We start from the raw sequence: 13,116 nt of genomic DNA on the forward strand, positions 1-13,116 counted from the left end.
TTTTTGTTTTTTGCTCTATTTTGGAGGGGGTCGCACTCACACACACAAACACCCCCTCTCTCCCTCTTGATCTCTGCTACCCATTTCGCTTTTTAAAGTTCTTGTTCTGTTGCTTCATGGACAACACTACACTGCTGCCAGGTCTGCGCTTAACCAATACAGAAGTCTGTGTTTGTTATTTCTTTGTGTACTAAGTAGACGTTTAGATGTTGCAGGAGTATACCTTCTCTTTAATTAAAATCCTCTGAAGATCACTTGTGCTTAAACAGCATCAGGCTTTCATTGAACCTAGGTTTATTTATTTCAGCAAGAGGGAAAGAAAAGTAAAGACAAAAAATCAAAAAGTGGAAGAGACAGTTCAACAAGTCAAAAAACAACCGCATCTAGTAAAGGTAACATTTCATAGTCCCGCTGTAAACTGTGGAATCTGCCGATCTCCGTACCTGTTTGTCCATCCGTGTGTCCGTCTGTCTTTATATCAGCATGTCTGTCCGTCCAAGTGTTTATGAATAGTTTTACCTGTTTATCCGTTTGCCTAGCAACTCATCCAGAAGTTTGCACAGTACAAAGAACTGCGAATCTGCTTTTCATGAAACTGATGCGTGGCGCGTTTTATTTTACATTAGAAATCTTCACCTGAACAGAATGCACTTGACACACTAAGAAAACAGAAGCACAACTTTAATAGATAAGTGTGAGCTGATTGCGCCTAATGCTGGTAATGTGTGACTTATACACACACACACAAAAGAAATACTGGGAGTGACCAAGGAGTAGCGGGCAGTGGAGATAATGATTTCTGGCCGCAAATCCTAGAGCAGGCTCGAAGATTTACAAAGCAGATTTACATTTCACGCTCCTGTTTGTTTCCTTATGGCAAGGTGTTCTATTATAATATTGCTTAAGACAGACTGTTTACATGGACAAATGTGAAGAAAACCATTCCTGGTTTGTAATTAGTTTTCCTTTAAGAGTTTGCTTTCTTTCTAGATGTCCAATTTGTAGTAGCAACTCGCACTTTGCATTCATTGCCTTGTAAGAGGCTCCTTCCACCAAAATGATCTTCTTCGGCTCGTTAGGACCAAAGTGTGCTCAGTTGTAGCCTCTTGGTGAAGTGATTGAGCTGTGCTCTTGTAAATCCACCTCGCACACTGGTTCTTTCATACAAACTTTATTTCTTTTCCCTGGTAGGCTTGGGGGTCCCGGTCCAGTAGTAGCATTTGATGACATCGTTTTCCAAAACATCTTGTACCAAAGTTACTTTTCAAAAAACGTTTTTACAATAAAATCGCTTTCCCATAACAACTTAGACCAAACTAATCACTGAACTTAATGTCACAAAAGCTCAAATTTAGCCTAAAAATGTATTTGTAAATTGCAACACAATTTCAAAAAATTAAGTGAATTAACTTTTACTAAAGAACATCTAACTAATTTAAAACACTCTGAATATTTTGGAATGGTGACTGGTCAATATTATGGAGGAAGAGAGATAAGGGAAGTGTCAGTGCTTAATTTGGGCCGGTGGTTTCCGGTGCTCAGCACCTGCACCTATGACAGCTGCCACACTGTTGCGGTCTGTGTCATTGAGCTGAACAACCGTTGTTTATTTATTCTTTATACATGAAAATCAGTTAATACCTGCCGACCAAGCCATTCTTATAGCTTTGGGGGCCTCAGACAGTCTGAATTGTCAAACCTGTAGTTGTGTGATGGTTAGTGTTTATGTAGGTATGTCATTGGCAGCACTGACAAGGGCAATGGGTTGTGCAAGTTGCGGTGGCCTCCTGAGTATAGCCCTGGCACTTACATTTTTTTTTTTTTTTTTTTACAAATTAAGCACTGGGAAGTGCACATATAAACATACAACAGGAGGGACTTGGAGGTTTGAAGGGTATACCCATAAAAACAAACAAACTATATAAACATAAAATTCCATATGTATAAATTAAGGTTGGGGGTAGAGAGGCTTTTCCCTTCAATAAAAAAAATGAAATGTGTTATATATATATATACACTGAAAAAAAAACAAAGCTTATAGGGACGTTAATTTTACTGCAAATATTACATAGATATTATCAATAATGTTATCAAAGATGTCATGAGTGCCCTAATTTGTGGGGTCATTAGCAGTACATGGCGAGGGCATGAGTTATAGTTACCTTAGGGCACGAGTTATAGTTAATTGAGGTATGTGAGGTAACTCTAACTATAACTGGAGAATTTCCATGGTTCTGTACAGTTAAAATGTGAGCCTAACTATAATGTCCCTGTAACCTTTGTTTTCTTTAAGTAAATTTCTATTTTTTTTTTAAGTTCTATTTCCTAACTATAATTTCCCTGTAACCTTTGTTTTTTTAAGTAAAATTTTTTTTTTTTAAAGTTCTATTTCCTAACTATAACGTCCCTGTAACCTTTGTTTTTTTCAGTGAATTTCTGTAGTTTTCTTAACATATAGTAATTTGCATTCCAGCCAGGCCCCGAGGCCAACCCCCTGTTAGCACCAATCCTTGCACCGTGGACGGCCTTCACCCGCGCGAAAGGGAGGTTGCCCTCAAGACCTGGCCTGCAGCCAGACCCTGCGGCCAATCCCTCAACCCCATGCTGTGCAATGCCCTTTGGCTGTGCATGGTGGGAGTTGGCCGCAGCCTCTCTGGGTGTGAGAATAAGTGTGAGACAGTGCCCGCTGTCAAAAAACAAAGTGTTTGCTGTGGCTTGGCTGCAAACATAGCATAGCAGGAGCCAGCACTTGGGGGTGGCAGTCCCCAGGGCCATCAGTGGCTCCACAAAGGGTGCTGGGCAGCCCCCCACCAACAAGATATAGCCCCAGGGAGGTGGTAATCCCAAGGGCTAAAGGGGATCTGAAATGGACCCCCTCTAATTATTTCTGATATAGCCCCTGGGAGGTGGTGATCCCCAGGGTGCTGGGGCCCACGCCCCCCGCTCATATTTGTTTATAGCCCCGGGGAGGTGGCAGTCCCTGTGGCTGAAGGGGAGGCTGACGGGCCTCCCTCACATCATAATTTCCATTTTGCCCTGGGGAGGTGGCAGTCCCCGTGGCAGAGGGAGGGGGCGGGGGCCCCCATCATTATTGTACAAATTTGCCTGGGCCTTGGCCCACCTGGGGGCTTAATGAAGATGAAGCGCGGTAGCCCAAACTTCGTTTAAAAAAAATATATGTTTTACAGGGATGGGTGGATCCACTGTGACTCCAGCTGTAAAATAAAAAAAATGCTTTTTAGCCCTGGGGAGGGTGGGGGGCGGTCCCTTTATTACCCCACCACCAGCACTAAGGGGTCAGGGTGTTCGTACCCTGGCCCTTTTTCCTTATTTTTTCCTTGACTCTGCTGAAGTCGAGTCACAACATGGCTGACAACACTGAACGGCTTCCTTGTTGAAGTACTGTCAGCCAATCATATCTCAGCATGAGATTGGGAGGGGTCTCTCATCCTTTGCGTCCCTAAATATACAAATTTGTTTTCCCCTTAATTTCTCAAAAACTACTGAGTGCATTTACACCAAAAAAAGGTTGCTTTCTGGGCCAGGACCTACCTTTCTGCCAAATTTGGTGTAATTCCGTCCATTAGTTTTGGCGCTATCGCTGTTAAAAATCCCTGTGGAAAAATATGTGGGGAAAACGTGTTTCGGGATCCCACCTTTTTCTCAGCCGCCCCTTGATGGATCATCCCAAAACTTTCCAGACAACAGCAACATTTTTTGGTGGAAGTTTAGTGAAGATTTTTCAAGTGGCGCCAAAGATATAGGCAAGTAAAAAAACACTTTTTATATAGAAACTAACGGCCATATGTATGAACACATTTTCCCATTGACACAGAATGGGAAAAACCCTTTGCTACATCTGGCCCTAGGTCCTGACTATAACTAGGTAATGTATATGTATGTGTATATATATATATATATATATATCTATTTCCACGACACAGTTCTCACTTGTTTCCAGCCCTTTGTACACGGATCTGCATTGTCTCAGAAGAACCTCACAGGGTTGTATTCTCCCAACCACATTAACCCTGCCACTCCCTCAGTTGACAAATAAGTAGCAAAGCAGGTACTTATAGCCTGGTTTGTTCCCATTATCTTTTCCTGGTTCACAGAATGTGAAAGTGGTTGTTTCAGAGTCCCCATATGTTGCTATATTTGTTAGGACAGCCTCTTGATCTATATAGTTTTTCCTGGGCTATTGCACAATTGCCAATTTCCCTTAGCCCCTCCTGGAGAGAGAGAGAGAGTGAGAGTGAGAGTGAGAGTGAGAGTGAGAGTGAGAGTGAGAGTGAGAGTGAGAGTGAGAGAGAGTGTGTGTGTGTGTGTGTGTGTGTGTGTGTGTGTGTGTGTGTGTGTGTGTGTGTGTGTGTGTGTGTGTGTGTGTGTGTGTGTGTGTGTGTGTGTGTGTGTGTGTGTGTGTGTGTGTGTGTGTGTGTGTGTGTGTGTGTGTGTGTGTGTGTGTGTGTGTGTGTGTTTCATGTTCTGGATCTCCAGTATTTGGCTTTATCCTGCTTGGCCAATACTCACAAAATACTCACCATGATGCGCTGTCCCCGGAAATACTCCTACCCCGGTTACACTCCCAGGATTGCCATTTTGGTGTCTTGCCCTATTGGGGTACCTATTACCTCTTCCAACATAGAGTGTATTCTATGCCAGTAAATGCATATGACCAGACATTTCCATATGATGTGGATCCAGTTCTCTGTAGGACTTCTGCATCTCAGACACTCTGGACTAAGGGCCCTTCCTATCTTCCATAACCATAGGGGGTGTAGTACACACTATGAAAGTATTTAAATTGCATCACTCTTAATCACGTCAGAATCACTAGCTGCTTGGTTCCCATTTTGGCATTTACTCAGTCTTCCTCATCTATTTCCCCCATGTCAGTGATCCAATGTTCCTGCAAGGGTGCCATGAGATCGGGTGTGTTGACCACTGGAGTCTTGTTCAAGCGTTAGGTGGCATCCCCAAAGATTTCTCCCATTGTGAGATGTTCTAGAACCCATCTCAGTTGCAGCTAGAGGGAAAACTGGGATTGGTGTAGATCATACACGGTGCTCAGTTGCTTGAATGAAAGCAAGGTCCTGTGTGTCTAGACAGCTCCCATCTTGGAAATGCCAGGTTTGTCCCACCTCTGGAACCTTTTCTCCTACAGGCTGAGCCACTTCCCAGCCATACAGGCATTTCCTTAGGAATGTGTGCTAGCATTCAATAGGAATAGTTGTTACAGGAGATGCCCTTGAAGGGATCCTGGTGCCCTAGTGCAAGGTGCAAAGTCCCGAAATTCAGACACTTCTGCTTGGGTGTTCGGGTAGTCCCTGTGCCCACATATTCAGTTGTTGATTGGAAGCATTTGAACCGCTCAGTAGTATAGTTGTATGTCAACATCGAGTACCGCCTGGATACATTTTTTGTGTGTGACTCTCGGAGGAAATCATCCATACATCGCTATTGATCTCAGTTTGTAATTTGGCAAATCATTGAGGTAGTATCATGTATGGATAGCTCTGTAGGATGTACAGTAGCAGGGGGAGCACAATCATCTTAAATAGAGCAAAAGGCCCTAGGAGGTATAGGGGGAGCGACCCCCAGCGTGCATTGTGACTCCTGACCTTGAGCTCGAGGCGGCTATGTTCAGCCTCCGGAGGTCTTGGAGTCCATTGACACCTGCACCCCTAGGTACTTGAAGGGGTCTTTCTTGTATTGAATGTCAAGGTATCTGTATGGCCCTGGAATAGGGGGCTCCACTAACAGGACAAGTTGCCATTTTCCCCAGTTCACCCGGAGGCCCATTGCATCCCTGTACACCCCTAATATAGGAATAGAGACCTCAGATCTCGGTATGAACATTAAGACAAAGTCTGCATATATAGGGATGTGATCCTTTGAGCCTTCGGAATATCTCAATCTTCAGACCAGAGCACCTGTTCCAATCAGCCAATGGCTCAAAGAGGTAGAGAGACAGTGGGCAGCTTTGTGTAATACCCCTCTGTATCAGGAACTTTTGGGATAATTGCCTATTGACCCTCACCCTTGCCCAGGGGCCGCTGTAGAGTAAGTGAACACATTTGCAAAAGTATACTCTGATCTACATGCATTTTAGGACTAAGTGGAGGAAGGTCTATTCAACTGAATTAAATGCATTTTTGAATTCTAGTTGAGCTACTAGGTTTGATTCAGTAAGTTCATGTGCTCACACAAGAACATTATGGAGTCTTCTAATTCTATGTCTTGTTCCCTGGCTGACATGAAGCCGTTTTGATCCTCAGTGATCAGGTAGCGTGTACCATCCCTTGCCACGTGGCTAGTGCCTTTGCAAATATTTTAGCCTTGACATTGATCAGAGAGATTGGCCTATAAGGGGTGCAATCTGTTGCAGATTTACTTGGCTTGGCAAGGACTACCAAAGTGGCTCCACATATATTTGGGGGGGAGATCCGACTTGAAGGGCTTCATTGAACATATCTAATTTCTGGTGAATCACTTCAGAGATTAATTTTCAGAAGAATTCTATTGGATAGCTGTTGGGGCCTGGAGCCTTTCCGGTAGGCATGCTCGGCACTGTTGAGATTAGTTCCTCTATCTTGAGTGGCTGCTCTAGATCAGCTCTGGGCTCGATGGGGAGCTTGGGGATAATCAAATTTCGTGCAATTGGCATTCCAGCGCAGTAGGCGGGCATGATTGGTAGAGTGATTCATAGTAGTAGGCAAAGGTGTCTCCGGTAATGGCGCTCGTTTGTTTTCATTTACTTTTTACTTTAGGGCAAATCGAACAGTCTCTTGTTGCTGTCGTTCCTCATCTGTTGGGTTGGAGGTTTGTTGTCCTTCTAGTGTGTTCAGTTGCTGACTTAGGGACTGACTTTCTCTACTATCTTTTCTCCCATAATATACAAAATTATCCTTCCCCACGCCACCACCTTCAGCCATTCCCAGAATGTGATGTGGGACATGCCTTGGGAGGTAATAAATCTGGCGTAGTCTGCAATACCTTCTCCAATGTATGTACAGAATTCTCTATCCTTGAGCCCCCCAGGGTGGAGTCGCCACTGCTTACTCATGCTGCCCCCCACCACTCAGATTACCGCCTCAACCTGAAAGTGATCAAACACTGCTCGTAGATGTATTGTTGCTGTTCCACCCCTGTAAAATCTGCCCTATGGACGCATATGTATTCCAGCCTTGAGTAGGATGTGTGGGGGGATAGAAGCATGTATATTCTCTGTTGTAGGGTGCAGGTAGCTTTATCTATCTTGGATCCCTAAGTCTGCTTAGGTGCTAAGGGTAGCCACTCTGGAAGTGGTAGCTGTATCCTTAGTATCTAGCGATGCCTGCAGTGTATTATTGAAGTCCCCCCCATTGATAGTGCGCCCATCCGGGGGCAACAACTATTACCTTTGTGAGATCTTTCAGAGGTTGGTCTCTCAGAGCTGGTGGGACATACATGCTAAACATCAACCACGCTCTCCCTTCAATTGTGCCAGTGATCTGGACAAAATGCCAAGAGATCCACTATTGTGTCAGCTACTGCTATTAGGAATGTTTTGTTTTAATAGAATTTACTCCAGTATTGGAACTTTCATAGATTCACATGCTTGAATTATTCCCTGTCGTCAAGATGGGAGTCCCTGGTACCTTAGAAAAGACAATGTCCCCAAAGACATAATATTAATAACGTTAAAACTCTACATTTTAGTAATCTAATTAAGTCCTTATGTAAAACTTGAGCTTTAGCCAATCAGAGTGCCCCACCCTCTAGAACCCTCCTGAGAGAAGCTTCAGTACCTCAGATTTTCTAAGCACTAGTGAATATTTTAAGGGCTGAACAAGAAATATTGAAGGTGAGCTTCTACCGGGAGGTCGGTGGGTCGCATGTGAATCTATGAAAGATTCCAATACTGGAGAACTGTAGTTACAGGTAAGTAATTTATTTTCTTACTCCAGTATTGGAACTTTCATAGATTCACATGCTTGAATCAGACTATAAAGCAGTATTCAGAGCACATTGCATTGACTATGCATCATTTGAATTAGTGATAGATCGCTGAGTTTTCTGCAACAACATGAAAGCATTATAGTCTATAAAGATACTGTCACCTATTAGCATACCTAATGGGACCTTCTTAGATTTGTTACCAGTCAGTTAGAAATCTGTGTGCCAGGTCCTCACTTGAGCCCACCCATGTGGAGCCCTCATCTCTGTCCACTGTATGCATCATTGAGCCATGTAATTTCCAATTGTGTCTCCTGAGTTTGCTTGCTATATGATAGATGGGACTTTCTGGCTCCACTCTCCCATGGGTTGTCATCCGGTTGCCAGAGGTTTTAGAAATCAATTTCCTTTCTTCAAGCCAGTCACACATGGATTCTAGATTGTTGAAAAAGGACTTGTCTTAGAACAGGACGATCAGTCTTGCTGAGTATAATAGCATGTATTGCTATTGAAGGTTGTTTTGTTTCATCTGAAGATCAACTTATGTTGGAGTTGTACTTTTTTTATATCATCTGGGAATAGCATGACTTTTGCGAGGTGCAATGCACATCTTTGTATTGCCTTGCCTGCCGGAGGATCGCATTCCTGTTGCATAATTCAGCAGCTTAATGATGATAGGACTTTAGGAGTCATCACCCTGTGGATGACAAGTCCAGTGTTTCGGTGGTTCAGTTCTTAACCACTAGCACCAAATTCATGATCTCATCCTCGAGCACAGTTCATTTTATTTGTAACTGTTAAAGGACAGTTCCGGGCCACAAACTGCCTTAGATGCTCGAGACAATTCTTAGCCCTGACAGACCCTTGCACGCAGGAGAAGGGCTTGTGGCAATTGACAGATCCCACCTTCTGTTTGCTTCTTCCCATTTCCCTGGTTAAACACCTTCTTTAACTTCTTCCTCTTTTAACTGTCTACTGGTCCATGCCTTCCTCGTCGGCCACTGTTGTCCTATGTTGTCCAAATAGGGACACCACTTTGCCTTTTCGTTCTGACAGATTCCATGTTTTAACATATGGGCCGTGACTCATCCAATTGTGACGCAGTGAATCTTCTTGACTGCTGCTTCTTTGTACAACCCCTTCAATTATCGGTATGCATAACCAATTCCCCAGGACAATCCTTAATTTCATATGTTCCAATATGACCTACATGATAACATTGGAACCCTTCATTCTTTCCTGGACTGATTATTACACTATCCCTTTCTTTATTTTAATTAGGCTTCCTGGATATTTTAGCTCTGCCCCCAAGCTCTTTCTGTTAAGGGGAGAAATGTACATAATGTCGATGATGCTAAAATTAACCCTATTCTTAATAGTTTGATAAAGAATGTTGATGCTAATGCCAATCTTTTCAGATTGGCATACGAACGCTCTGGATATATTGGCTCCTATAAAACTGATCTTTCCTCTGAGATCCGCCTCACCGCCTACTTGGTTCCTGTCCGAATTTGCCAATGTTAAAAAGCATTATAAGACCGCAGAACGCCGCTGGCGTGTGTCCTATGTACTCATCCTGAAATCTCAATCGAAGGACATTGAACATGCCTTTAAAAATGATCCGTCCCAGTAGCACTACTTTTTCACCAGGGTTGCATTTCTCAACCCGCCAGTCAGACCTCTGAAATTTTTCATGTTGTGGGCAGCTTATCCAATCTTTTGGGCAGGCTGTGATACTATTCTTCTGTCAAATGACCTCTTCTTGAATCTACCCTATTTTTTATTTTTAAGAAATCAATGATAGGCTTAACACTTAAAACACAATGCCACGCCCTGCCCCCTGAGCCATCTACAGCGTACTCTGTGTTAGCTCTTCGTCCACAAGCCTTCTGTAGATTTTCCTCTGGTTCCTAGATAGGATCTTCTGACTAAAATCTGTGTTACTAAATCCAGATCCCTCCTAGATCCAGGTCCCACGTCAGTTGTCAAAGGTATTGCTGACACTGTCATGCCTAGCCTAACCTCGTGGTACAAATAGTCTCTCAGACCATCAGGTTCCACTTTCCTGAAAGTTTATATTTATCATCCTTTTGAAAAAAAATCATTACCGAGTCCTATTATTAGGTTTAACTTGTAGCATATTTTGTAAGTCTCTGTCCCTTCCAAGCTCAAAAAAATCATGCTGAATATCCAGCTCTTTTTTATTCATTGAAGAGCATTATAGTTTTAATCATACTCAGGCAAGCTTTAGACCACAGAATTGGCACCAAGTTTGTTCTTTTGTTGGCACTAAACAAACTACTTCTCACATTACACAAATACGTTTTTGCAGCCCTGGTATTCATAGACTTTTCCACACAGCTCAGTATGGCCTCCTATGTAATTTTTCTAGACTGCCTCTCAGGAGGTTGGGTAAGGGACCAGTCATGAAACTGGATTAGTTACTTTCCAACTAATTGCTCAAAGGTGTTACCTCGTTGGCACCTTACACACCAGACTTTAAACCTCTACCCCTGACGTCCGTTATGCCTGCACTGAATTCGATCTTATGCAAAGTTAATGTTGCCTTTCTTGCAGAATGTATGTCTTTATCTAGCATTGCAAGGGTGACAGTAATCTTAAACTAGATAATTTTATAGACTGGCTGTCTGCATCATGAACTGGAAGATCACTTACCGCATAGGCCTATATTGAGGCTGCCTTGGAAAACACCTCAGAGGCCTAAAAGGAAGACTTGTGGCCTCCGATGTTCTGCACTCTTCTTATGCCCTCTTCCTATGCCCTTCATTTCTGCACACACCTTAGGTGTGGTCTTTGACTCTCAACTCACCTTCAAGGATTACACCCACAATGTCACTTACACACCTTTTTAAAATTTTACTTCAAAGGCTTCTTGTACTTTAACCTCATTTCTGCATGGCAGTCAAACAGTAAATTATACTTTCTAAGATGCACTACTGTAGTTGTCTGCTTCTTGGCTTCCCTGAACACTGCTGCAGTGCCTTCACTCATAAAAAACCCGCAGCTGGAGTTCTACAAGGACTTTATTGATGTACCCATATCTCCACCTCTTCATTTTTGGCGGGAGGCTGTCTCCAAGGTACTTTACCTTTACTGCAGAACCTTACAGAACCCTGGACCTATTTTTCAACACTTCTTCCCCAGCCTTACACGAGGTAATTTTTTGACCACCTTTTAAACATTCCTAGAGCTCATTATTCACAGATGGGTGGTCGTGGCATCTCAATACTGGATGCCAAGGCATGGAACGTTCTTCCGCTCCATCTCAATACCAGTGGAAAATCACCTTTTTAGGACCAATCTCAAAACGTTGCTCTTTTCTTACTCGTTGTAACAGGAGTAATAACTGTGACTTTCCCCATTGAAAAATTGAAAAAAATATATTTTGTATGAGTTGGAAATATAATTATATATTTATGGATGGCTTAATTCTGAATCTTTACTGACCCAGTGCTGTTTTAGGTCCTTTCCCCTGGCAGCGCTTGCCTCAACAGTTAATAATGAATCCATTCTCATTTAGAAAAAAAATAAAGCAATACCCTCCTTACTTTGCACGTGTATCATATGTAGCAGCGTGTATGTTCAAGAAGCTCTTTGTTACTAAGCATTCCGTATTGCTGACGTCTACGATCAACAGCGGGAGGCGCAGCGGTGGCAAGGCGGTGCTGCTTTTGTGAGCAAAGTCCTAGAGTTGTAGAGGGAGATGGTCTGCAGGGCCGGAAACAAGCAGCGAAAATGCTCAAACCAACCCCACTCCCTTTGTCTCCTTGTGTACACTTTCTCTTTCCATCCATCCATTTCCTTTTTCTTTTTTTTTACTTTCTGATCGCTTTTTCTCTAAATTATACCTCACGCGCTTTCTCTTTCTCTTGAAGCCTTCTGTGCCTGCTACCATTAACCTTGGGAGCTGGGGAAAGTGACAGAGGCACCAGCCTTCAAGGGCTTCAACCCACTGGTGAAAAGCCTGGTGTCCGGGCCTGATGGTCAGTAGAATTGTGGATTCGTAGGTTCAGAGATGAGTCATGTTATGATATCTGTGTGTAGCATAAAACTCAATGCCTTTTGCACTAATTAACAGAATATAGAAGTCATCAGTGTTTTTTTTTTTTTACTTTCAGGAAAGGGTAAAGGCAAAAAGACTACAGATGATATAGCTTCTGAAGACCACCCTCCTCCACCACCTGTGCCGCTAACCCTGGAGGTCCAGGTGCAGCTGCTCCGGTGGACATCATTCTCCGAAGCGCTGAAGCATGATGCGAGTCCAACCTGAATGGACATGAGCACTCATTCTTTAATATCACCAATCTCCTAGTCTTTACAGAGTTCTTGGAATAGTTCCTTAATAATCAAACGTGTACTTCAGTCATGAAAATGCCTGTCATTCTGCCTCATGTGTACTGCTCTTCACTCTGTAACTACAGTAAAACCAGTCAGTGAATGCAGCTCAAGAGCAATCCACTCTTTATTGTATACCTTAACCCCATCTTTACAAACCATCAGGCATTTATGTTTAATTTTTTAAAACATTGTGTAGTTTATTTTTTGTGTAGGGTCATTGTAAACAATCCTCACAGTTATAACTTTGAAGTTCCATTAAAAAAATGAATTGCCATAAAATATTACCCTTGTCGAACCATGTTAATAAAATACTAAGCATAAGCACATTTTCGTAGAAATGCTTAAAACATTAGAAACCTTCACGAAAAAAAACAGAACGTCAGACGCGGAAGGCTGCTTTACTGTAAAAAATAAATTAATTAAGCTTATTTATCGCTCACTTCGTTTCATACTTAATTATAGAGTGGGTCATGTTGAGTATTTATCACACACAAATTATACTCTTGACCGAGTTGTTAAAATGTTGTTTCGTTTATTTTATTCTTTATGGTATTTCGGTAAAATATGTGCTTTACAGAGATTTTCAAAGATGGCGGTGACTGAGGTGTTTAGTACGTAACTAGAGCCAGTCATCTGACAAGCTTCTGCCTCTTCCACAGCTGCCTTTCAGAGGCACCTGCATTTGAGCAAATCTGTAGGTCTGGAAAGGAATCTAGTAGTTGCAGTGGTCTTTCAGAGGCACCTGACAGGTGAGTGATTGAGCACAATGCCACTAGCTTTACTTGGTCCGTGGCCCCCCAGGAGTCCGCAAATCTGGGC

The 13,116-nt window shown here is 42.8% G+C and overlaps 1 protein-coding gene across 2 annotated transcripts in view; it reads left to right on the top strand.

Annotated features, from left to right (window-relative positions):
* The window catches only part of LRRC43 (leucine rich repeat containing 43), a 227,860-nt gene extending 215,136 nt beyond the window's left edge, over window positions 1-12,724 (top strand). The window contains exons 11-12 of one of the 2 annotated variants that reach the window (XM_069214927.1): window positions 308-392; window positions 12,078-12,724. In XM_069214927.1, the coding sequence (XP_069071028.1) occupies window positions 308-392; window positions 12,078-12,229 (237 nt within the window). In that variant the 3' untranslated portion in view covers window positions 12,230-12,724. The remainder of the gene's footprint in view (window positions 1-307; window positions 393-12,077) is intronic. The other variant, XM_069214928.1, reaches the window with a different exon arrangement.
* Window positions 12,725-13,116: the final 392 nt, after the last annotated feature.

The sequence above is a fragment of the Pleurodeles waltl genome, chromosome 11, assembly GCF_031143425.1.
Source record: "Pleurodeles waltl isolate 20211129_DDA chromosome 11, aPleWal1.hap1.20221129, whole genome shotgun sequence".
NCBI lineage: Eukaryota > Metazoa > Chordata > Amphibia > Caudata > Salamandridae > Pleurodeles > Pleurodeles waltl.